Source organism: Anthonomus grandis, chromosome 6, assembly GCF_022605725.1.
Source record: "Anthonomus grandis grandis chromosome 6, icAntGran1.3, whole genome shotgun sequence".
Lineage (NCBI taxonomy): Eukaryota > Metazoa > Arthropoda > Insecta > Coleoptera > Curculionidae > Anthonomus > Anthonomus grandis.
In genome coordinates, this window is record NC_065551.1 from 35603551 (window position 1) to 35630403 (window position 26853).

Genomic DNA, 26853 nt, shown 5'->3' on the forward strand with positions numbered 1-26853 from the left:
GAAGTTCGGTATAATATTGATAGCTGACATATGTCACAAACAATTTCACTCTTGCCAATTAGTTCATATAAAGACTTTAAGATTCGTTTTAAATGTATATAGTAGGCTTTTGTTCATCCCATTTTAAGAAATATTAGTTTTATCTTGTTATAAGTAAAACTTATAATTAACCAAACATTTGTTGATTTTAAATCTGGCAAATATTATATTTGACAGCTGTCAAGTTTGAGACTCAACCGGAAGTAGCAATCTTGCCACATCACATGCCCGACTAATTTATAAAGTATTTTTCTTGATTGATTTGACCAAGATTTAACTTAAAATAATACAATTTCTGCTTCTTTTTCGTGCTGCCTTGACTTAAATTTAAAAAAATTGCATAAAAATTGCGTTTTTTTTTTAGATAATTGGAAACTTGGCAACGCCGATCAGATTCTGAAATGACAAGCGATTTGTTTACCTTTGACATAACCTGAAAAAGTTTAGCTTCCAAACAAATAATAATGTCCGAGTTTGAAAGGAAAAAAATAATATCTAATAAGAGCAGAAGTTATAATAGAGTTAGTTATTTTCACTTCACTTAAATTATTATTAAAACCTAAATATTTCAGGATGTTTCTGGAGGCCGAACATACTCCAGCAGCAGAACTGGCCCAATTTTAACTAAAGAAAAAGAGGTTGTATCAGAACTAAAACAGCCCACGATTCTTCTTAAAAGTAGAGAACCAAATCCGGAAGACGGTACTGCAACTGCAAAGAAAAAACCTGTAAAAGAGCCAGAGTCAGTGACTAATGTCTCGAAGGACCATGAAGGTTTCTAGTGCACATAAGACAATATTTTTAGGGTTATTTCTCTTCATTTTAGGCACACCCACATTGAAATTTATGAAAAAATCCCTGAAATTCATTGAGGACGGTGTAACAAACACTGAGCATTTGCAAGAGTACTTGCAAGAAAATACTGATTTTAAAGTGGTAGGGATTGTAGGCACACAAGGGGTCGGCAAGTCAACTATACTGAACATGCTGACTGAAAGAGAAGTCAGTTTGGTAATTAAATCAGTGATTTTTGACCTAATCAATTATTTATTGCAGATCACTGATAAAGTGAAAAACTCTTTATTCAAATGCCACTCTGAACCACTTGAAAATGGCGTGACAATTTTAACCCAAAAACTGGAAGATACCCATCTAAATGACCCGAATATCTTCCCGATTCAGACTGAGGAAAATATAGAAAATTGCAGCAACACCACACAAGGCATAGACATTTATGTATCTCCACACAGGATCATTTTCTTGGATTGTCAGCCCTTCTTATCGGTTTCGATATTAGACGAGTTAATTGAAAGTGAAAATAAACGGACGAATCTTGTAAGCGAGTTCACCCCTTTGGAAAACAGCGGGGAGATTCAGGGGTTGCAGTATACCGCCTTTTTGATGTCTGTCTGCCATATTTTGTTTGTGGTACAGGATTGGTTCTTTGATAGTAATGTTGTGAGGTAAGTGTAGTTTAAGTTCTTTAAAATAGACTTATGCTAGTGTCATGTGAACAGAATAGGATTTTAAGAAATTCTCTTGTTAAAAAATTTGCAAAATTGTTTACAGTAGTTTATGTGAAGCTACAGTAGTTCTTAACTGCAAGTGCCAAATTAATCTTTCAATTCTTCTTTTTCGTCATACAAACCCCTAGTTCTAAATTGCTTCTCTTTTCAGATAACTCAAAAACAAGCAAAAATTCAAAATTGAAAATTTGCATAAATGTTCTATGGACAATTTCATTAGACACCTATTTCAGCGTTTTTTGAAAAAACTCAATAATATTGAGAAAAAAAAAATTTTTTGAAAAAATCCTTTTTTTTTCCCTAAAAATTTCACAAAATGCTTATAACTCGAAAACTACCAAAAATTCAAAATTGAAAATTTGCATAAATGTTCTATGGACAATTTCATTAGACACCTATTTCAGCGTTTTTTGGAAAAACTTAATGATATTGAGAAAAAAAAAATATTTTTTGAAAAAATCATTTTTTTTTCCTAAAAATTTCACAAAATGCTCATAACTCGAAAACTACCAAAAATTCAAAATTGAAAATTTGCATAAATGTTCTATGGACAATTTCATTAGACACCTATTTCAGCGTTTTTTGGAAAAACTCAATGATATTGAGAAAAACAAAATTTCAAAAATGTGGTTTCTCCTTATAAAAATGCCTAAAATAGTCTTTTATTTTCGCATTTTCTTCACACAAACATCTAGTTTTGTAATTTTTCTCATATCAAATTACTTCAGATTCTCTATACCAAAAAATGTTTCTTTTATGACATTTTTGATGCTTTAGATTCATTCAAACAGCAGAAATGCTCAAGCCAACAATATCCAATCCGGAGGACGAATATTGCGAGCATTACCCCCATTTGATAATGGTCCACAATAAGGCGCAAATGTCCGACTTTACACCGATGCAATTCAGAATCATGTCGAAGGTAAGCGATTTCCTTTAATTAATAAATAATTCCCTTAATTAAATAATTTTTTATAAGGTATACGACAACCTCTTTCAAAAAACCAAACTGCAGTTTCACTCTAAACTTGGTTTGGCCACAGGAAGCGTTATGCCCACTTTAAACCCCGAAAACTGCGAGAATCAAGTCAATTTATTTCTCGTACCTGAATATTTGTCCGAGGAAGAAAGTACGTTACGACATTAAATTAAAATGGTCATAAAAAATTGTTCTTTGATGTTTTTAGGCCCGATTTACAGAGGGCATCCGCCTCTGGAGGATTTAATTAAGAAGTTAAGGGCCAACGTGTTCGGTGCCACGAAGAATCCTTTGACTCATATTCAGCTCACCGAAAAAACCTGGCTGGTTTATTGCAATAAAGTTTGGGAGACTGTTAAGAAAAGTCCGTTTTTCGTTGAATATACTAAACTGATGCCTTGATTAGGATTAATCGGGTAAATAATAACAGTCGTCTTTTTATTGAAATATAACATGAAAATACAAAGTTATGCAAACAGGCGGTATTAAGCTAAACGTGTGCAAAGAAATTTCACCCCGACGTATGAAAAACTAAGAAATATATAACTAAGTAAAAACTTTTAGTTTTTTATATATTATATATTAATTGATTGGGTTTGTTGTCGCAACATCCAGACAAGGGCCGCCGTAATTAAATATCGAAAATACCAGAAACGCACACAAGGATTGTCTTTGATTAAAGTTAAGGACAATTTTATTTGCATATAAAATTTTCCTTGTAGTATATGATTTTCGTTATAACCCTTGAATAATAAATTCGAGTCGATTATTAATGAATAAGTAGTTTATTGCAAAACAAAAATTAACCGACAATTTTCCCGTTAACTTGGCAATAGTGACTTGTAGATCTAATAAAATGCGCGAAGTGGTTTGTATAACGTGGTTATAATGAATGGCGACGATTACGTTCAGAAATTTGAACATTATCTTTCGGAAAATACTTTTATAGAAATTATTAACAAAGTCAAAACATGTTTTCATACTTACAAAATTTTTTAAAAGAATTTATTGCGCCTAAGACTGTAATTTCTAGTAACCCCTCTATGCCGAGGTTATACGGGTTAACCAACCATACTTATGCGACCGGTAGTCAGTTCTACTAATATTCCAGTGTCCATTTTATCAAAAAATGTCTTTATTTCAAAAATAATTTTTTTTCTCAATACCCTGTACATTTTTCAAGAAATGCTAAAATAGGTGTCGAGTTAAATTTAATGAAGAATGTGTATACGAATTTTCAAAATTCTATTTTGAGGGGTTTTTGAGTTATGAATATTTTGTGAAAATTTTTGAAAAAAAATTCATTTACTTCAAAAATCATTTTTTTTCTCAATACCCTGTACATTTTTTGGAAAAAGCTGAAATAGGTGTCGAGTTAAATTCCATGAAGAATGTGTATACGAATTTTCAAGTTTCTATTTTAATTGGTTTTTGAGTTATGAATATTTTGTGAAAATTTTCGAAAAAAAAATTCATCTACTTCAAAAATCATTTTTTTTCTCAATACCCTGTACGTTTTTTGAAAAATGCTGAAATAGGTGTCGAGTTAAATTTCATGAAGAATGTGTGTACGAATTTTCAAGTTTCTATTTTGAGTGGTTTTTGAGTTATGAATATTTTGTGAAAATTTTCGAAAAAAAAATTCATCTACTTCAAAAATCATTTTTTTTCTCAATACCCTGTACATTTTTTGGAAAAAGCTGAAATAGGTCTCAAGTTAAATTTCATGAAAAATGTGTATACGAATTTTCAAGTTTCTATTTTGAGTGGTTTTTGAGTTATGAATATTTTGTGAAAATTTTCGAAAAAAAATTCATCTACTTCATAAATATTTTATTTTTATATCCTATATCATCTGACTCTATAATAGCCTCACTGGAAGTTTGTAATTTGTTTACGTCTATCTCAAAAAGAAATAGTAATCCCAGTAGGTAATATTTTAAAATATTCTTATAACTGGGTTTATTGGATCAATAAATGGCTACGTTTTACTTATCGCTCTGTGTCTTTAACTCTTAATAAAAATGTAATCAATTATATTTGAAGTACTATTTGCACAATTACAGGAGTGTAAGCATGATAAATATGTGGGTGCCATAGTAGACTGTAACATTTACAGATAACATTATTGACTTGGTTAATAGGGCATATAAGAAATGCGATTTATTTGTCAGATCCACTAAGGGTTTTAACGTTGATCGTTGTCTAAAATTGACATTTGGGTGTTTTTGTGGATCAAATTTATTACAGTTGACAATTCTGCAATTATAAGCCATAAAATTTAACAAAATTATTGATAGAACTGTGCCAAGGCCCAGTACCACCCTTTATGAAAAACGTCCACATTTCATGGGTATAAAACTTTATTTTTTGTACTCTTTTAAAGAAGAATATTTCAAGCATAACACTGAAAAATCGTATTGGCTTAATTCTATTCTATGTATGATTTTTCAGGTATTGTTTAAAACAAATGTTTGCTATTTTGCAACCAATAAGGTAATATATTGTTTTGATTTTATCTTAGTCTCTTTTATTTTCACGACACAATACTTACTTACTATCTGGATAAAATGTAGTCGTCTCTTTCTTCTTGCTACTAATAAAATTCAAATATTCCCCTTTTAAATGTTTTTCTTTATTATTCAGGCTATAAAAGTTTCTTTTCGTAAATAATAATAATAATAGTCCAGGTGACATTTCTCGTTTGCTTTGAGCACTAATATACATACATACAAAGTTTCATTATTTTGGCAGTATTACCTTACGCTATAAATTATATTATTATATCTCGAGAAATCATTAGGGGCAACACAGTAGTATTTCAATTATATAAACGTATTATTATAAATCACAACCATTAGTCAACAATTATTCAAAAAAAAAAAAGCACTTCTTGTCGCTTGACACAAGGGGTCCTAAAGAAGCAAATATTAATTATGTTTGGTATATGTAATTCCTCAGGGACACCCCCGTATATTAATGAAGCCCCTAATGATTTCCCACTAATAATTATTAAGATCCTAATTTACAACCTAAAGCTAATCGGAGGTAACCGTTTTGGAAATGCATTCGAGTAGGGCCTCGAAAAAGTTGGAGAATCCGTCGTAGCCTGAAACAAAATCGAAACCTAATTAACGGTTTTTTAAGTCGGTTTAAATGGTTGACAGGACCGGAAATAAAAGTTAGTAAAGGACCATATGAAAGCCACATGAGGGAGGTTTTATACAATGATGATATGTCAGGGAAAAAACCGATATGTTTTGGATCTTCGATAGTTTAAAACCAGTTCGACTCACGATACTTACTCGCAGTTTATATGGGTTTATGTGTTATTTAAGGCCATAATTGTTCACGATCTATTTACAATTTTTTTTATGATATATTTTCTTATTAAAAAAAAAACTTACTGGTTCTATTATCTGTTGTAGGTAAGAAATTTTTATTCACATCCCCGCAGGTCTTAAACCGATGAGGAGTCTCATAAAGGGAGTCTAGAAAATGCGAAAAAAAAACGGACTTTTCAGGTTGCTTTTGTCATTCTTGAAACTCCATCGCCGTGGCGTGTTTATTTCAACGAATGTACGTTACAGATATGTATAGAGCAATAAAAACTTTGAATTTATTGAAAATGGTTGTGTTTAAAGTGATTCTCACAGAAAGAGTAGTGTACTTAACTTTTAAACTGTTTAAACTTTTCACACTTTTTCAAGGTATTAAAGTGTCATCTGGAAATAGATTTGGAAATTCTATTCCTTCAATAGCATTCATGTGGTTTTTATAAGTTATAAACAATGATTGATTTCCTAAAAACAATTTGTTGGTATTAAAATAATTAAGTAATCGATTGAAAACTGGTTTTTCGAGAGTATTTATTAATCTAAACTTTGACACATGATTTGCGTTTGTTACCTTTGAACCTTGCTAGTCTATAAGGACCTTTTTGGTGAAGAAACTTATTGGCTTTCACATGAAATTAATATAATTTAAATGCGTATAAGAGTTTTTAAGATATTAAGATTGTTGTAAAGCTTTTGACTGTATTAAGATTTTTTTTCCATGCATTAAGAAATTAATCAATAACTTCAAAAAGGTTGTATTTGCAAGGCAACGTATAAGGACCTTTTTAGTAAAGAAACTGTTGGCTTTCATACGAAACTTAAACCAATAAAATCCTTACAAGGGTTTCTAAGATATTAAGATTTTCGTAAAGCCTTTGACTGTATTAAGATTTTTTTTCAATGCACTGAGAAACTACTCAATAACTCCAGAAGAGTTGTCTTGTTTACAAGGACAACTTGAGGGACCTTCTTGATGAAGAAACTCATCAGCTTTTATATGGAAATTAAAATTAATAAAATCCTTACAGGAGTTTTCATAATATTAAGATTTTTGTAAAGCCTTTGAAAGTACATTATATAGATTTTTTTGTCACCTATATTTTTTTAAAAAGCATTTTTTTCTTAGGCAATTATTTTCTGCAAAATCACCGTTTTTCACTAATCCTACCCTTAGCCCCCCACCCACCCCCCACAACTTACCAGTAAGAAATTGTTTTCCAAAATAATACACATGAATAACAGTTGGTTTTGACATTAATATCTAATCTAATAACACAGTTTGTTTATTTAAATTTGATATAATTATATATATGTTAATAAATATTTAATACAAAAATATGGCTATTAGATTGAATATTATAGACGAAAAATAGTGATTCTTCAAAAGAATTTTTAACTAGACAAATGTTGGGGGTGGGTGGGGGGCTAAGGGTTGTTTTAATGTAAAACAATGTTTTTGCAGAAAGTATATATGCAATATCTAATTTAATAACACTGTTTATTTAAATTTGACATAATTTTTTATATAAATATTTAGTTTAAAAACAGCGTTATTTGATAGGAAAATACGTCCCTATTAAGTGCAAGGGACGTGTTTCAAAAAAATATGAATTTTGAGATAAGCCTGCCAAACATACAATTTTTTTTAAATTTATTTTATTATGACATACTGGCGTATCTCTTGGCTTTCGCATAAACAAAATAGGTCTGGGCGTAACTCCTTATAATAAATTTGAAGATTTGACGAAACGGTGAAAGTCGACTTACACTCCTTCGTCGTATACTGCAAACGAAAATATTGAACTTTGAAATACGACAAACAGGCGTATTTCAAGTCCCTTAGATTTATAGTAAATTGAATAATTGTTAAGTTACCCCCGATGACAATTACTTTCCTGAACCATGCGTAATTTATATATTGACAATATTGAGCAAATTAGTTATGCACTCTACCCTGATGTTCTTCGTGGACTCGTGCATATCTTTCCATCATTTAAAAAAGAATCAGTGCGGATTGTGTTGGAAGTTGGAACTAGAAGAAATCTACCACCAGCAGCATGTACTTGAAAAAGAAAAAGTTCGCGAAAAAAAAACAACACAAATAAAGTGAGCCTAATCCTTTAGAAGTTCGCCCTGTGTTCGACCTTCAGGAAGTGATTTTTTTATCAATCACTAATGAGAGTAAGTTATTTTATCGGCGCAGATTAGCAAATTATAACTTGACTGTATATAACATTAAGACTAAAGAGTGCCATTGTTTATTTTCCTGATGACAATGGCCATTACAAATATTAACTTATTTTCGGACGGCTGTAGTGGTCAAAATAAAAATTCAATAGTAATACATGAGGTAATGGTAAATAAATAGCACCGAATATATTTATTTTAAAAATAGCCACGTGCAAGAAGATTATAGATATATTATTTTAAAACGAACAGCTTTTAAAATCTCAACTTTTTGATTTGATTTGATGGCCTTATGTAATGGCTCCACGCCAATAATAAAACTCAAAGAGTGTAGCGTTTTATTTTTCCACTCCTTATGTTTACTAACGCTCCACTGATATTTCCTTAATTTCAATAATTACATTAATAATTTCAGTCAACTTCTTTTATTCATATTTCTTTAAATTCACACTGACAATCACACATTACTACTGTAACGCATCACTCTCCTGATTTAATTATCCATGCTTTGTGTTGACGGTCCGTCACTTTTCTGATTGGTCTTAATTAATGTTTTCTCTGATTGGCTGATATTGACAGCTCAGGCGAGAGGTGGGGTCGTTACTGATTTAGTCGGAACTGCATCCATTTTTCGACGACTTGTTCCCGTGTTGCAGGTAGGAGCGCACGTAAAAGGCCAGTTTTTTATTTCCGAAGTTTGTGAAGCAGGAAGTGGCCAATATGGTTTGTAATTTATAGTCCTTAACCGTTTAATTCATAATTCTGGTGCGGGATGCCCAAGATTTTGATGGATAGAGAATGAAACTTAGTAAGGGTTTTACTTTTCCGTTTTCCTCTTTATTCTCCTTCAATTGTTGATCGCTGCAGGCTTTTGATTTCCCCGGGAAATTACTGAAAGCGGTGGAGCTGGAGCCAGAGTTAAAGGTAGTATTAGAGATTCCCAGTCCGGATAGCTGAGCTACAAATGGTATACATTCACAACCTCGGTTTTGAAAGCTAGCCGTTTATTTCTTGAAGGAATATACAGGCCAGTTTATTCCATTTATTTAAATATTACTAACCATAGATTTGTCTAGTGTTGTAAAATGCTCGAGAATTTATTTTTCGAGAACGTTCCTCGAGCATGAACGAGAATTTTCAGCACATACGAGCATAAATGAAAAAAATGCAAAGGAAACATATTAGGAAAATATCTGAAATTAAAAATGTTTGTGTTTATTTATGTTCTATTTATTAAGTTAAACTTTTAAATAACCTATTTAGGAACTCTCCTCCGAACTATCCTCTTCCTTTTCGCGCTCGCTTGATTTTAAATCACTCAGAATTTCCGTTAAATCAAATTCAGACTCAGAAGAATCATGTTAATCTTCAATGTTATTAATTTCAGCCCCAGATTTGGTAGTGAGTTTTATTTTTTTTTATTTCAGTTCCATTAAATTGGTAGAGGTGTTTGGCTGGCCGGTATTTGAGCTATTATACTTTGACTCTTTAACGCTATGGGAACGTTCACATTTTTTGGGAACGTTCGGAGTCATGCTCATTCGTGCTCTTGAGAATACACGTCACGAAAAAAGTCGCGAACGTTCTTCGAGAATAAACGGGAACGTTCCATTGCTCACAACACTAGATTTGTCTTACTTATTTAAATTTTTATTGCTACAAATATTTAATCAATATCATAATTTAATACGTCAATTTCTTATCTATAATTTTAGTTATTTTTTGTTCAGTATTTTTCAGTACCTTTTTTGGTAGCTAAGTAGATATAACTCGGTTAAGGCTGATATGCCTTAGGTAAAAAGGTTCAAGAACTTTCCCCTGTGTAATACAAATATATACTAAAAACTTTAATAATTGCACTTTATTTTTCAAGTGCTGAAATCTACCTAGTAGTGAAATCATAATTTAAATGTTACATTTGTCAAATTTATTTTAATCATATCAACATTATTCATAGCAAATTATTAACATTTATCAGATTAGAACATAATGTGTGTGCATGTCTTTGATATAAATATAATTTGGTTGTATTGTTGAGATTTCTTTGCCTCTTTAAATTTACCTTATCCAGGGTCATTTAATTGTTAATTGAAACCTATATACCAAGTCTTTTTCTTAGTTTTCTTTCATTTATAAAAAAAAAACTAAGTGGCGCCCTCTTATTTAATAGTTATAATCAAGTTTAGGTTCTTTAATAGCCAGTCATAAGTGAACTTTCGAACAATCCCAAGCCTCCACCGTTTTCTTGAATTCTTTTAATTTTCTTTTTTTTTTTAAATAAAGTTGTGTAGTGCAAAATAAGTTTAGTTAAAGTTTTTTACGTAATATGTTGATTTCTTTTTCCTAAAATATATATTCACTCAATTTTAAATGTCAACCTAATACGATTTTCATAAACAAACTTAAATTTAGTTTGAGTTGTTCTTGAGTGTTTATGTTTTTGGTTATATCTAAAAATGAGTATTCGATTTATACATCGATTTATTTATTTTTCCCTTTTGTTATAAATAAATTTTAAGTTGTTTAAAGCAAATTATTTGTATTTTTTATAGGGCGTAAGTATGTATTTTCATTAATATACAAAATTTTAGCATTCAATCAATAGGCGCATCTCTTTTAAGGGATGATTTCACCCTACCATATACAGGTTAAAACGGTGTGTAACTTATAAAAAAAATTCTGTAACTGAAGGTTCTAAAACTGTAAGCACATATTATACTACTATATACTACTTTATATAGGGAGTATAAAATCTTAATACGCACCTTTAATTTTCACCACAATTTTAAAACTTTTTTTTAAACTCACTCTTCTCAGAACTAAGTATTTTGAGATACGCTTATTTGACTTAATAGGGACGAATATAGACGAACAACAGTGATTTTTCAGAAGAATTTCATCAAAATGTTTAAGATGTAGTAATCAAATTTAAAAGACTACGAGACAGTTGGTTCCAAAGATTTATCCAAAGATAATAAAAAGTAAAGAATACAAAATCGAGTCCTGTGGAACTTATATGGATAAAATATTTAGCTTTTTGGAACAATTACCTTTATATTATTTCTATGCTCTAAGTTTTTTGGGAAAGATCAAATGTGAGTAATTTTAGAGAAGGTAAATCAAAATCATAAAATTTAAGTTTAGAAATCAGTCACTAATGGTTGATCGTATCGAATGCGTTTGAGTAATCAAGCAAAATAGGCAGTGTATCCTAGGCCTCATTTGTTACCTTCGTCAACGCAGTTACTGTTGTACTGAAGCCCTTTCGAAACCCTCACTGATTTTCTGCTATGTATATTTAAGCATTTGTTTGCAGAGTATTATTTCAAATATCTTTAACAACATTGGTAAAATGGTTATTATCCTTAAATCCGAAACATTTTTAGGTTCCTTAGGAAAGGGAAGACCTTCGGCACTTTTCCAAATCAGGTGTATAAAAAATTTCTTTCTAAACGGCAATTGATTGATACAGGGTGTCCCGAACAACAATAGATTCCTTACGTCAAAATAATGTGATTGAGGTCAACTTGCCTTATCCTAACTTTAATAGTAAGTGAAACACAGGGTGTCAAAGTATTATTTGATTTATCGGTTTTTTCTCATAGGTCCCGAACCAATTGATATACTGACATGAAATTTAGAACATACGAGTCTTTTAAAAAGAAAAATAAAATTTCGTATACGATTTTCTTTAGAGGGCGCTCGTTGCGTTAGTTTTTCCTTTTTTAAAACCCCTAACTTGTTTTTAGCCCCGTATATTATGTATACGGTATTAAAGTCGCTAAGAGCAACCATTTTCGAAATAATCGCACTTTTAGGTTTTTATAATATGTGAATGACTTAAATTTACTAGATTTTTAACAATGCAATCCTAAATAAAATAAAATTATGACTATGACTTTTTTATTAATTCTTATATTATACCCAAAGTAAATCATATTTACTTATTTTATTTTCAAACAAATATGTTTATCAAAAAACAATAATAAACAAAGAAACATACAAATAACGCTACTAAATAACGCAACTGTTAAAAATGCCCTTCATTAACTAACATTTTGAAATACGTTTGACTGCCGTATTTTAAAAACAAGATCCTCATTATTTTTTAACATATTATTTACAGAATTTACAATTTTTACATTTAACTCATTGAGATTATTTATAGGACTATCATAAACAATTGATTTCAATTATCCCCAAATACAGAAGTCCATGGGGTTTAAGTCTGGACTACTGTATTTCGGTTACTATTAAAGTTAGAATAAGGCAAGTTGATCACATTATTTTGACGTAAGGAATCTACTGTTGTTACTTTCGGGACTACAGTGCTGAACCATTTTCAAAGAAATATAATCAGACGCGACACAGTTCCTTTTACGAAGATTACCATAGATTTCTCCAGGGTGAAGTACCATTAGGCAAAGCAAAATAATAGTTGTTAAACCATAGTTTTCCCTTGATAATGGTTTTTACAACAACCGAAACGCGTCGAGATTTTTGAAATAAAGATTGTGAAGTAAACAGCAGCATAACTCGATAAAATATAGAAAGAAAATAATCGTTCTATGCGCGATTAGCACTTGCTAACATTTTCTTATATATCTTATATATTCTTATACCACCCAATCTACAAACATCAGCCTATTTTTGTAGCTAATGAGATTTTTCACAGCCCACAATGTCAATTACTGAAATGTCATTCGACATTATCGATCTTTTAAGTAATAAGTATGCTTTGTTATTGTTTCTGTTTTCATCCTATATCCATAAGGGATGCCGATAAGGGAAAAGTTTTCTTATAGATTTTTGAAGTAATTTTAGGTATCAATAAGACGGCGAATTTTATGATGGATCCTCCTAATTTTATCTTATCTCTTTGCTAATGTGTACTTATAACAGCTTAAAATATTTTTTTTTGTATTTAAATATATTTACTATTAAATTTATATTTTAATATTTGTCTTAAAATATAGATTTAAGATAATATTATTAATTTTGCCTTAGAAATGGAAGAGAAAGAACAAACGATTGAATTAAGGATAAAAGATTTTCAAAATTTGTGAAGAGTAATAAAACCCATTTTATTCCCTTCTGTGAATTTCCCAATTTCGGGGTGTAAATAGGCATGGATAAACTATATGACCTTATAAATTTAATGATCGTTTTAAACCTGAAAAAAGTAGTTAACAAATTATAGTTCACTCAAAGATATACCGTTGATCTTTTGACCGCAATAAAACCCTAATTATCTGTTGTAACCAAGTGATTTAAGTAAGTTATTTTTTTGTGGACTGTTATGGTTTTACATTTTCTAATAAAATACTATTCTTTATTTAGTTAGTAAGTTTCAATGAGAATCACTTTCAAGTCGACCCGATACCCTTTATCACTTCTTAAAAACGTTGGTCCTAGCACAATGGGGCTTAATGGTCTAATATGAGAATTCGTTGATTTTGAAATCTGCTGCAAAAACATCCCCACAACAAAGATAAATACATCTTTTTTTCAATGTAGTAAAAAGAGACGAAAGTAATAGCAAGACCAAACAACCTCTTTCTATATTTCTATTCCGACGGTTAACCCGAACTCTACCCGATCGAAGCCAGTTGAGATTGAGAGTAGAGTTTAGACTTTTTTTCTATAATAGAAAGAAATTTTCTTTCTATCGAGTTAGAGAGTTCGCTCTATTATTAAAGTTCTTTTTATTTATTTTTATTGCTCTATACAAGTCCGAACCACTGGTTTAATAATAGACCACAAAAAAACACCATTGAAAGACATTTTTTTTTTTGGCAATTAAACAGCAAAACATACCTGGATATGCATTGACGTCGATAATCGCGTACCGACCGCTCGTTTTCTCTATCACCACGTCCACCCCCAACAGGTCCATCCCGAAACACTTCCTCAGCGTATTAGCGATCACGTCCATCACCTTCGGATCGGGTTCCCATCGGTGCTCGTTCACGACATCGTCCGGGTCCAGGACCGACAATCGACTCTTCGAGTCCGCCTTCGAGACGTCGCTGGTATCGAAATGGATCGATTCCCGTTGTCCCGCCTGGAAGTTTTTTAGCGACGGCCTCTCGACGTAACAGTGACGCTCGCCGACGATGAAAATCTTGTACAGGATGGCGTCGTGATTGATGAAACTTTGGGCGACGCAGGGCGTCTTGCAGTCCACCAGGTACTTCTCGTCGAAGATGATCGACATCTCGTGGGCTTGACGGGAACCTGGAAAATTCAAAGGGACCATTCTTGTTTTGTGCGATTTGGGTTTTATTAACTATTGTTTTATTTTTTTTTAATCTCAACTGGGTACGGCTCGTAGACTTATTATAACCTAGTATAGACCGAACTCATTCAGACATGTCACTTGTCTAGTTAGAGAGAGATTTTTATTATAGACGTGTAACTTAGACCTTTTGGCGTCTAGCACGATTTTTTAATAGTTGAAAACGCCATAAAAAAAAGACTCGGACACGTCGATTTTTATTTCTTGTCGCGATTTTTTTGATGATGAATTTATGTATACAGGGTGAACCAAAAATAAGCGACGAACTCGACAACTAGCTGCAGATCAGTCGGTCAATAAATCATGTGTTCTAAAATATTTGCATAGGAATAAATGGCATCCATATAAAATTCATTTAATTCAGGAGCTTATTGAAAATGATCACATCCGCAGAATAGAGTTTTGCGAAATAATGATGAATAAATGTAATGTAAACCAGCAATTTTTAAGTAAGATTGTTTTTTTCCGACGAGGCAACTCTTTTCTTTTTAATGGTTCTTTAAATAGGCAAAATTTCCGTTATTGGGCACCGGAAAATCCACACTGGAGTATGGATGTCACCCACAATTTACCAAGAATTTAAACGTACGGACAGGAATTGTAGGCACGTCAATCGTGGGTCCCAATTTTGAGGACGCGCACCTACTTCTGAGATATATTTAGAGTTGCTTCAAAATCAGATAGTACCTAGTTTGATTGCACTTTATCCAAATGGTGAAAATCCATTTATACCGAAAGATTCGATATGGTAGCAACAGGATGGCGCCCACCTACATTATTCGCGAACAGTACAAGATTACCTGTTACCAACATTTTCCCAAATAGTTGAATTGGAAGGGAGGGTTTTACTTAATGGACTGCAAGGTCGCCAGATTTAACCCCATTGGATTTTTATCTATGGGGTTATCTAAAATCTAAAGTTTATTTTGATAAACCTGAAAGTTTAGAAGAATTAAAAAATAGGATTAGAGCCGAGATACAACAAATCCGGCCTCAAACAATGAGTAAAGTATTACAAGAATTTAAATATCGACTCGGTTACTGTCAGGAAGTTAATGGTCAACAATTTAAACATTAATTTTAATTTTTTTGTTTTTTTTTTTTTATAAACTGTTCCAAGAATTCATGGTTATTTATAAAAAATTTAATCGTTTCTTAATAAATATTAAGGTTACGTATAGGATATGGTATACAAAATATACTTAAAATTTTATACAGAATTAAAAAATAAAATAAAAAATGTCTAAGGACCGCACTTTGGGTGACTCCTGTGTCTTGTGTATAGTAGTTGGAGTATGTGTTTCCCAATTTAACTTGGAATGCTCTATCAGTAAGGAAATTACTTATAAATTACATTATGCTTTGCCTGTTAATTGAGTCGAATGCTTTATTAAGGTCTAGGAAGATTGCTGTTGTGTGTTTTCCTAGTCTAATGGAGTCTTGAATGTCTATTTCTAGTCCTGCGATGTGATATAAAATAAATCGATTTTTCCTGAAATCCGCTTGGAATTATAAGTTTGTGTTTTTCAAGATACCAGGTTAGTCTATTGTTAACTATTTTTTCTAGGAGTTTACATAGATGGACTGGAATTAAAATGGAGTGTTTCCAGTTTTTTGGTAGTTGGCCTAGGATAGTTTTTAATCTTGCTATAGGTAAGTTTTTGATCATTGATATTCTAATTTCAAGCCCGGGGGAAGTGTAATTTCTGTGTAAGTTCGTTTATGGTAATAGGGATGTTGTACGTAAAAGAATTGTTTGAAGTGTTTCGAATTGAGTAGGTCAAAACTCTATGGGTGCAATGATTATGAACATTAGCAAAATGCTCTGTATAGATCTGTGACATTTGTTGTTTGTCTGTAATCCAGGAGTTATTTTCTATAAGGCCAGCAATATTTCGAGTTGGTATTCGTTTGAGTCTATGTATTTTATCCCATATCTAGTTGGTTGTAGTATTGGAATTAACTGAAGAAGTAAATTCATTCCACAAGTCTAATTTGGCTTTGCTTATGATTTTTCTGGATCGGTTTTTTAAAATTTATTACATTTTTAGTTGTGGGGTAACGTTTAAATAGATCCAGTGCTTTTTGTCCTTTCTGAGACTGCTGTTTTACATTCTAAGTTCCACCAAGGAACTGTGTTGTTTTTTTTTTTTAAACGGATGAGTGGGAGGTCTATTTTTAATGTACGTTTCTAGAATGAATTCGGTTATCTATGTTGAGGTTTTCAAAATCTGGTGGCGTAGATTCAAGACTAAAGTTTTCTCAATTTGTTTTTTTTTATAGTTGTATTTAATAGTATTGATAATAGCATAACTCCAATTTAGAATGCTGAGTAAAGTGGGAAAGTGATCGCTATTGTAGGTGTCATCCAGGACGCTCCATTCAAATTATGTGGAGAGATTAAAACTACAAATGTACAAACTACAAGTTGACGGGAACCTGGAAAATTCAAAGATCAATCAAAAATCTTAACTGGGTATGGCTCATAGACTTATTATAACCAAGTATAGACCGAACTACGCGTTCATACATATGCCACTTTTCTAGTTAAACTTCACAATTTTAACTAAGTAAGAGCAATAAATTTATGAAAGAAAAGGGATAATAAAAATGAACATACCATAGGCCGTTGATTCCTTTCTTCGATATACTTGAGCTGCCCGTCACTGGCCGCTATTTTGATAACTTTGACAAGGTTTTACGGGATTAGTTACTTAATTTGAATACTAGTGGAGTATACACCAAAAATGCCTCGAATATACAAAAATGGTTCCCTTTTAAGTGCTTGTCCACTCTTCTCACGTCTGGTTCCTCGTTCATTTTTAGGAGGGGAATGAGGAATTTTGGTGTTAGCAAGCAGACATATTTTTAGATTTAGGGGTCATTCAAAATGTACTTAGAGAAGTGAGATTAATATGAGTATTTGAATAACTAGTGCAAGTCATGCTAATGCCATTACTGAACACTCTCACAATGATTATTTCCTGACCCTTTTTAAATTGCCAGACAATTTTCAGGCAAAATCCTGTACCCTGAGTTTGGCCATTCTTAGTTTTTTCTATTTATAGTTTGGTCTTAGAGTGGTTTTATTGTATTTTATTATATGTTATTCTACTTTTTAGTTCACTGTATCTCAGCGAACTTTGGCAATTACTTTTTACCAAATATTTGATTTATTGCCGATTAATTTCTTGATTTTATTTTAAACTTTATATATATACCGGGTTGTGATGTAAAACTCTCGAGCACGTAATTTAAAAGAATGTTCCCTGAGCACGAACGAGCATGAACGAGAATAAACAATCATAAACGAAAAAAACCTGAGAATTAATGTTTGGGATGTGGTAAAGTATTCAAAAACTTATTTTTCATGATTTTTTCTCAAAATTCTCAAAATGCCTAGAAAAATGCTCAATATTCTCCTAATGCTTTAATAATAAATCCGGATAGAATAAGAATATTCATCATAAATAACCAAATATTATGTCTAAAGGGGTTTTTAAAGAATATACAAGAATTTATGTTACCAATCAGGTTTGATATTATATTCTTAAAAACTGAGATTAGTTTGTGTGCTGTGCTATGTGAATACAAATACAAAGTAGGTAAAGTAACATGAAAATAACATGAGAAACGTTTTATGATGTAAGAAGTAAAAAGTAACTCGAAAAAAAGCTTTATATAAAAAAATATACTGCAATCTGCAATAAACCAAAAATACAGTTTTAACCTAACTGAGGTACTCTAAACTTTCTGGCCCAATGCTACTATTGGAATCGAAATCGTGAACACTGTAGGCCCCGCTCTCTTCGTCATCGGACTCATCAGTCTCTGAATTCTCAGATTCTAATGTTAATAATAAATCATGGACCTGATCACCCAGAGGAGGAGCTGTCTGTGTAGACTTAGAAGGATCCAAGGATTGAGGTTGGTTTACCTCCATTGACGTTGATTCACCTTGTCTTTGGGCCATCAGATTAAGGTTGCGGGCAATATAGGTTAGCATTCCCGCTATCTTCACCGTCAAACGATTTCGACGTTTAGTATGGACTAACGAATACCTACTAAATGTTCGCCGTAAAATAAAGCGCGCCGAATACGGAATCGTGCTGAAAATTCTCTGACAAACGTTCACGCACGAGAGAACGATCTATCTTGCGCGAACGTGAGCGAATATTCGCCATAGCACGAGGGGAACTTTCCTTCATTTACATCACCAATACCGGGTGTCTTAGGAAAGTGGTTCGCCCTTATAACTTTTTTAATTTTTAAGTTAAAAAAATGAAATTTGGTACGTGGGTGTAACACCCAAATTGGGATTGGCTGACGTATTCAGTTGTTTTCTGTCACTTCCGGTTTAACCGAGGAAATGACCCTAACTTTCTTATTTTAAATAGGACCCCCCATTTTTTTTGACATATTTTGATAGAAAAATTATACGCCATATGTCAACTTTTGACATCTAACCTTTAAATTATTTAATTTTTTATATTTCAATCTAGAGTGCCATGAATAATTTATCTCATTTTTTTCAAATGGAACCAGGGTATTTAGTAATTCTAATAAGTCTGAATTAAAAAAATAAAACAGTTTAGCGCATAATTAAATTTAATTGTAACATTTATTTGTCCCATCGGGGCCGAAAGGGTTAAACCAAGATGCCAAATGAAAATATTAGGTTAGAACTTACCAATGGAATTGACCTTTTCTTGGGAACACAAAGCTGGACACTAAACAAAGAACCTTGCAAAAGTTGGGATATAACTACACCACTTATAATCCTGCACTATTATTGCAGTATGGCATTTAGTGTCCACGAACTAAAATACCCAAAACGGTGAGTTCTCAACTTTTCATTGGAGTAAAACCGGCAAAAATACCAAGAACTCAACCTTTTTCGAAGGCTTGTTCTTCAAAACTCCTAGAGGTCAAAGATTTTCGCGCCAGAAATGGTTTCAGTAGGGATATACAAGAATTGGCTGGGATCTCATTGGCTAGGATATGACTTCTGACATTAGTGAAATCAAAACAATTAATAATTTGAGTTTCATCATAAGGGTTGAAAATTGTTGATACCAAAAATAAAATTAATAAAATTAAAATTGTTGCGTCTTATAGCCTCAGTTATGCCACTCTTAATTTTTTTTTAAGAGTGTTTTTATTGTATGTTATCCTAGTTTTTAGTTCACTGTATTTGTTCGGTTTTGTTTAGTGAACTTTGGCAATGATTTTTTACTTAATATTTGATTTGTCAATTAATTTCTTTATTATTTTTAATTTTACTTGTAATTATAATATTTTAGAATTAAGATTTGGTGTACTACGACGCACCCCATTTATTCGTACAGTATATGTATCTTACGGTTTTGAGAAATAAATAAATAAGTATCCTGACTGTAGTGAAATCATATATGCGATTTGCAAGAGTGTTTCAGATTGGAACGTATTCGTATGATTTGTACCAATGATACGAATCTCACTTGCTGTGTAAATACAATGCAATTGTGGTTGGATAAACTGCAATAGAAAAACACAATTTCAGAATGATATTGAAGATATTTAAGTACTGAGACAGTGATATATCCAAAAAAGTCCAGATTCTGGCTCTCCCAAGACATATATCATGAACGCAGTTGAAAAATAAGTGAATTATTATTTTAATAGGAAAATCTCAATACAAAAGACAATTATAAGTAATATGGTAATAAAAAAATACAACTCAACTAACAAACATACATATAACAAGAGTAAACCCACCCAAAAGTAATTATGAATAGTACAGAAGAAAAAAAACTGACCCAAAGCGCCCAAAACACCTCCAACTACAATAATACTGATCAAATCAAGAATTTTAATGAATTAACTGTAATCAATTGACAACCAATAATTTATGCTGCTGAAGATAGACCTTTTTTTTTTTTAAAGCAGTTGTAGAGCCATTAAAAAGGTTAATGTTATTCTCACTATTTAGTGTGTTAAACCTTGAACAGGCTTGGTATAAAGGAGCATTTCTGGTCAAGTTGGTACGGGTTTATTATTATAAAATAAGTGTCATTGTACGTGATTGGATAAACCACAATAGAAAAACACAATTTCAGAATGGTACCAAAAATATTAAAGTACTGAGACAGGGGTATATCCGAAAAAGTCGAGATTTTGGCTCTCCTACATATATCAAGGACGCAGTTTAAAAATAAGTGAAGAATTATTATAAAATGAGTGTCATTGTACGTAATTGGATAAACCACAATAGAAAAACATAATTTTAAATTGATACCGTGGATATTAAAGAACCGAGATAGGGATATGTCCGAAAAAACCGACGACCAAAAAGTCGAATTCGAAACACCCTGTATGCGTGTATGAACTCGTTTTATATAAACATCCATGGTTATAAGTCTATCAAATGGCTTTGTACAGGTATATTTTACGTGCTTACCGTGTCCGAGGATCGGTTTACAAATAAACGGGTAAGTGACTAACGATTTCCTTAATTCCGCCTTGATTACGTCCAAGTCCTCGTTTCTCAGTACGCAAAAATTGGGGGTGAACACCCCGTAGCTGTGCAGGTTCGTTTGGTGGATCATGCTGTAGCACACGTACCGGTCCAACAGTCTTCTGACGTTCGGAATCGGGTCCAGTACCATTATCGATGGGTTTTCCGCGAGGTACGCTTCGACATCGTTAATTATCTCTGTACTCTAAAAAGGGAAAACGACGCGATAAATCAGTAGTTTATTAATTAAAGCATATGGCATGCAGTCAAAAAAAGTGATTTTTTCTTGTATATTTGGAAAATTTGAAGTAATAATTCCAGATGATCCAAACATATAGGACTAGGGGGAAAAGTTGAATTCTCATTTATATATACCCTTACCTCAGTTTTTGAATTAGAGAAGTATGAGAATAAAGTGATATTTTTCTTGTATAATTGGACAAGTTAAAGGAGAAAATCACTAATTCCAAATAATAGGAGTTTGAATCGAGTCTCTATCTAGGATAGCGCAGAAATCAATTGAATAATGCACGTGTCAGTCTTCGAATCACGCCTCTATCTTTAATAGCAAGGAAATCGTGAGGTTTTTTCTGAAAATCATCTGAATTCAAAAAAGGTTTCTCTATGAAAATTTTTACTTATTCACACGTCATTTATTATGGGAAAGTTTACATACCGAACGCGTATTAGCGCGGCAGCACATTAACATTTTTGCCACTATATACGTTCAAGTTTTAAATTAAAATAATAAACTCGCGCGGTCTGTTATTAGCGGTCATAAACTATTAGGAAAATAAACATTTATTACCACAGTTTCCTCGAGACATTTATTTTTTGTCCGAAAGTATATGCTGAATGACCTACACATTCGGCATATCATTACCTAGTTGTTCACATATTTCCTCTATGTGTGATTTATTTATTTAGTTTAAAACAGGATACAGGAATTCATAAGAATCAATTAGATACATGACCTATTTATTTTATCAACAACTTCTACCCAAGGGCGTCACCAAGACAAAAAACCAAAATTTTAATTTACATGAAAATCAATTGAAACATAATCTTCTAGGATTCTTTGCGGATTCGTTAGTCACTTTGTTAACAAAATCGTGCAATTTTTTCAAGCACTCATCATAGCGAGGCCATTGAGTCGGGTTTCAGGCATGGTGCTCCTCAACCAGGTTTTGATTCTCCTAAGGCACTAAATGACATTTCAACTGTACAAGTTAATGCAACAAGGATCTGTAAAACCTTCTTAATTTCAGGAAAGAAATCATCAGTTTCCTTGAGGATGTCCACAACACTCATTTTGACCGATTCTGGTTTTTCCTCCCATATTTTTTTCCAAAGCTCCATCTCATTTTGGATATTTGTAACACCGTAAAAATTTTTAAATTCCTCGCAAGCCTCTTCAAGAAATGTTTTTCATTTGCGCAGGATGTAGTTTTGACAACAAAGTAAATGATGGTCTATTTTCTTCAGAAAACCTTATTTCTAGGGAATTTATAATTGAGTCCAAATATAAGGAATTGTTATAGACCTGCGCCAAAATGCTGAGGGGCTTTTTGATGGGTTGTTGTCTTTCAGCAGTACGCGGTATTGATTTCATATCCAATCCAATTTTTTCTGCAATAACAGAAGCATCTTTGAAAATTTCTTCTGTTATTTTTTCGGGATTCTCACGGTGGTTTTTGATCAGTTTTAAAATACGACCAATATGCTGTGATGCCTGAACTGCATCCAAGGAGACTGATTGGAGCACGTTTACTGTTTGGCTCTAAAAGAGCGGAATATTTGTCTATCAATCCAAGGCTAAAAATAAACGAAACTTTGGAAGCTGCAGCATGGAGCTGATATGCATGTTTTCTTGTCGCAATATTGCCATCTCGAGACAGGGTTTCTAGTGCCTCCATTATATCACAAAAGTTCTTTTTAAAAACTCTGATGCTCTCGTATTTCTCGCTCCACCTTGGGTATTAATTTTCTTGTTAGAACCGATTCACGAAAAAATGTAATGATATCTTTGATGGCCTTTGATGTATTTCGGATCTCCGGCAGAGCATTCAGATCACTGATTACCAGGTTGAGTTTATGTGACGAGCAATGAAAAAATACTGCTTCCTTGTATTTTTTACGCAAAATAGCCTGAACGCCACCTTCTTTTCCAGACATAGTGCAACAACCATCGAATCCTAAACCAACACATTTTCTGGATCGAGATCCTCTTTCGTCAGGAATTCGTTCGCAATCGATTAAGCGTCCAAGGCTGTAAGCTCAGCAAATCCGAGGAATACTTCTTCAATGTTGCTGGTTTCCTCATCAAAATATCTTATGACAACTGAGAGCTGTTCCTTTCCAGAGATATCCGCTGTTTCGTCTGCTAAAATGCTATATGCTTGCGATATCTTCACATTTTTGATGCAGTCGGCCTTAATAACATCTCCAGAAATACTGATAATCTCATTCTGGATGCCAACCGATCGATAACTTGCATTTTTCTTTCAATGCTCAAGATGGTTTTTTAAAATAGTGTCTCCTGCGTCAATTCGCATCTTATACAGCCCTTCCAGAATTCCATCACCATAGCTTGCCCCCCTTAATGCTAGGTCGTGGGATCCGCAAAACGCAATGCAGGAAATAATCGATCTTATAATAATTTTCCTGTTTTTTTCAAGACTTTCCTGAGAGTATTTGTTATTTTATATGAACCAACATGGGTTTAGAAAGAAACACTCCACCACTGGTGCGGTCCAGAACCTGTGTGACGTGGTGCTTGACGGATTTGAAAGTGCTCTGTACTCCCAAGCCTCACTTTACGATTTATCTAGGGCTTTTGATTGTGTGGAGCATAATATTCTTCTTCAAAAGCTCAACCACTACAAATTTTGTTCGAGAAGTCTGTCACTGCTACATTCCTACTTGAGTGACCGAAGTCAGTTTGTTTATTTTGGGAGATGTAGGTCTCAGAGTTTGTCGATTGAGCATGGAGTGCCTCAGGGATCCGTTCTCGGGCCTATCCTGTTTCTTATATTTGTTAATGATCTACCAACTTGTCACCCTGATTGCACTTTCTATTTGTATGCTGATGATACTACATCCCTGTGTACTAATAGGAGTTGCGCAAACATTTCGCTCAAGGCTCAAGAATCTTGTTCTCAGTTTAGAGACTGGGCCGCTTCCAATAGATTGTGCTTAAATGAGTCCAAAACTCAAAATATAATTTTTTCCTTTCGGGACGTTGATTCCCAGCAACAATCTTTAGGTGTGTCTGTGGATTTTCTGGGTGTTAGATTGGATAGTGGTTTGACGTGGCAAGGTCACATAGATGAATTGTCAACCAAATTATCAAGGTGTACTTTCCTGATTCGCAATTTGTCTGGGTCTGTCTCCGCAGGTACTCTCAGGACAGCTTACTTTGGATATTTTCACTCTCTTATGACGTATAACTTACTAAACTGGGGTCATTCAGCGCATATGCCCAGGATTTTTGCATTGCAACGTCGATGTCTGCGAGTGATTGCGCAGATTGGATACAGGGATTGGGTCCACTTCAGGCTTCTGAGAGTTCTCACCTTACCAAGCGCCTTCATACTTCTGTGCCTTGTGTTCATTAGGGAAAACCTACCCAGGTTTGCGACTCATGCTAGCACTCACAGTCATGACACCAGAAATAGCGGCTCCTTGGTGGCACCATTTAGGAGACTCGAGCGTACCCGCAATGGCGTGTCTTATTATGGAATTAAGTTCTTTAATGTCCTGCCGGTCTCCGTTAAGGATTTGCCTCTTAATGCTTATAAGACAACGGTAAAACATTTTTTAGTCACCAATACTTTTTATTCATTTGAGGAATTCCTGAGCTCAAATTTCAGTGCTATTGCATAGGCTGGGTCTCTTGACTTTTAGTGTTAAGTGTTTTTAAGCATTACTTTTTAGGCTTATATGTGTTTTATTTTTGTTCTTAGGTAAAACGAATTTTACAGTTTAATACTTTTATTTGGAGTTATATTTTTCACTGACTTGTGTAAAAGCTTTATGCTTGTGTAAATAAATAAATAAATAAAAATAAATAAATTTGCACATCTACTGGCACATTATCAAGACAAGATTTAGCTGCTTCCAATGCCGTCTTATGAAAGTGAGTATCGGCGTGTTTTCTGCAGTATTCATGAACATCTTTGAACTTACAAAATGGCCTTATAATGAACGAACCTAAAACACATCTAACAAAGCTCAGATTGTGGAAATAGTGTACAGAAGGCTCCTTATTGTTGGCGGGAGTATGCTAACCACGGTGAGTACATTTCCAACCAGGAATGATTGAATTTGATTTTCAGATACTGGGCGTCTTTGGCAAAGTCGTACGTTTTCCGTAGTATCCGTAGGTTCTTGGCTCAAAGTGAGCGTAATTGTTTCAATTCGCTTTTCACTTGCGAGCGCTTCGAGCCCCCGAAATGTAAATATGTCTGGTATAGTAAAGCCTTATCTTAGATTGAAGTTACCTAATAGCCTAATTATTTAAGTGAAATTAGAAATTAATAAGTTACGAAATATACGTTTTCAAAAGTAAAGTTTCAATTAGCCGGATGACTGGTTTAGCGTTAACCTCTAGGCCTCTAGAGGTTAACGCTAGAGGTCTAGAGGTTAAGACTACCCCTCTCTGGCAACACCCTGCATGATAATCAAAAAACTATTCCAGGAATTTTTAGTGGACTTTCACTAAAAGCTTAAGTGATTCCTAAGGAATAATTTCATTCATGAAGAATTTCTGTAGTTAGTTAGCGACACATTTACTAAAGGATAGACTAAAAAATGGTCTCGGATGATTAATATTCATGAAACATGTTGTTCAGAATTTTTTAAGAATGTGCCAATATTACAATAATAATATTTTGTTTAAACAATAGCCGAGCATATGACTCACCACACACATACACACAGGTGGTTGACTAATATATTTATTATTTTTTAATTTTGGGGTTAAATTACCACTAACTACTAAATTATACACCACATTAATGTCAAAATGATTTAAGTATTTTGCCTTTATTAAGTATATGCATATAATTGAATAAAAATGCATTAATTATACACTTCTCGGTATAACATGTCCTCGATTAGTAACATATCAGACATTTAATTATGAAATTTTTTTATGGTTTAACATCTTATTATAATTTGTTTTTAATGCTATTTTTATGTCGCCCGCGGGTTTAACCTCCTTAATTGGGTTTCCTTTATAACCCGTGGAGGCATTTGAATTCTGATATAATTATTTGACATGCAAATTATGGTTTTTGAATACTAACTATCGGCAATTATAAAGTGATATGTAATTATCAGTAATAAAATTATGCTGGGATTTACATGAATTACGTTTTATCACATGCCTAGGGTGTCAATCCATATTTTTAGTTAGGCCCTTTTGCAATGAGGGCTTTAGAAACTGAAGATCTAAATTAGACTTTTTACTACTAAACTCTAGGAACCAGATTTACTACTAATAAGTTTTAAATATCATCTTTGTATTATATGGTTTATACATTATCATCCTGGGTTAATAGAAGTTGAGTTAACTTACCCTAATATCGCCTTGGCTAGCCGAAGCAATAATATCAGTAAGTTTGTGCAGCAAGACACAAAATGGTCCCTGCTCCTCCAGTCTTCTGTTAAGATCCAACTACCATAAAAACGCAACAATTTAACCCTAAAACAAGCGTAATTACAAGGAAACTTTACCTTAAAAACTTCGAATCCGTGTTTGGAACACACCGCAACCAATTCGTTCCAGTTGATTTTCTGCAGTTTCTTTTCAGACATCCAGACCGCGATACGTTTATTCGCCGGCATCTTAACGAATTCCGATCCTGTTGTTACTGAAATCGTTTAAATTGCGGTACTTTAGTTTTACGAAGCATGCCACAACCGAATAATTAACTTTTGCGTAAAGTAAACATTTTTGTCAACAAACGGCTGTCAGAACCGTCAAT

General features: G+C 32.9%; 2 protein-coding genes across 5 annotated transcripts; one reads left to right on the forward strand and one right to left on the reverse strand.

The window, feature by feature from the left end:
* Nucleotides 1–399: 399 nt before the first annotated feature.
* On the forward strand, nucleotides 400–6136 carry LOC126737455 (nonsense-mediated mRNA decay factor SMG9). 2 transcript variants are annotated; one of them, XM_050442366.1, is made up of 8 exons: nucleotides 400–560; nucleotides 612–813; nucleotides 866–1041; nucleotides 1096–1502; nucleotides 2343–2487; nucleotides 2545–2695; nucleotides 2753–2960; nucleotides 5973–6136. In XM_050442366.1, exons 1-7 carry the CDS (start codon nucleotides 504–506, stop codon nucleotides 2944–2946), a joined length of 1332 nt encoding a protein of 443 aa, XP_050298323.1. In that variant the 5' UTR covers nucleotides 400–503; the 3' UTR covers nucleotides 2947–2960; nucleotides 5973–6136. The 2 variants fall into 2 exon arrangements, with proteins under 2 accessions (XP_050298323.1, XP_050298322.1); XM_050442365.1 differs by lacking the exon at nucleotides 5973–6136 and having other exon boundaries at nucleotides 2753–2973.
* LOC126737456 (inositol-tetrakisphosphate 1-kinase-like) lies at nucleotides 5158–26853 on the reverse strand. Of its 3 annotated transcripts, none has more exons than XM_050442368.1 (6): nucleotides 26603–26853; nucleotides 26445–26543; nucleotides 20807–21068; nucleotides 13887–14294; nucleotides 5952–6035; nucleotides 5158–5653 (listed from the first exon to the last, which is right to left on the reverse strand). In XM_050442368.1, the coding sequence occupies exons 1-6, from the start codon at nucleotides 26711–26713 to the stop codon at nucleotides 5583–5585; spliced, it is 1035 nt and encodes a 344-aa protein (XP_050298325.1). In that variant the 5' UTR covers nucleotides 26714–26853; the 3' UTR covers nucleotides 5158–5582. The 3 variants fall into 3 exon arrangements, with proteins under 3 accessions (XP_050298325.1, XP_050298324.1, XP_050298326.1); XM_050442367.1 differs by having other exon boundaries at nucleotides 13887–14306; nucleotides 26603–26852; XM_050442369.1 differs by lacking the exon at nucleotides 5952–6035 and having other exon boundaries at nucleotides 13887–14306; nucleotides 26603–26850.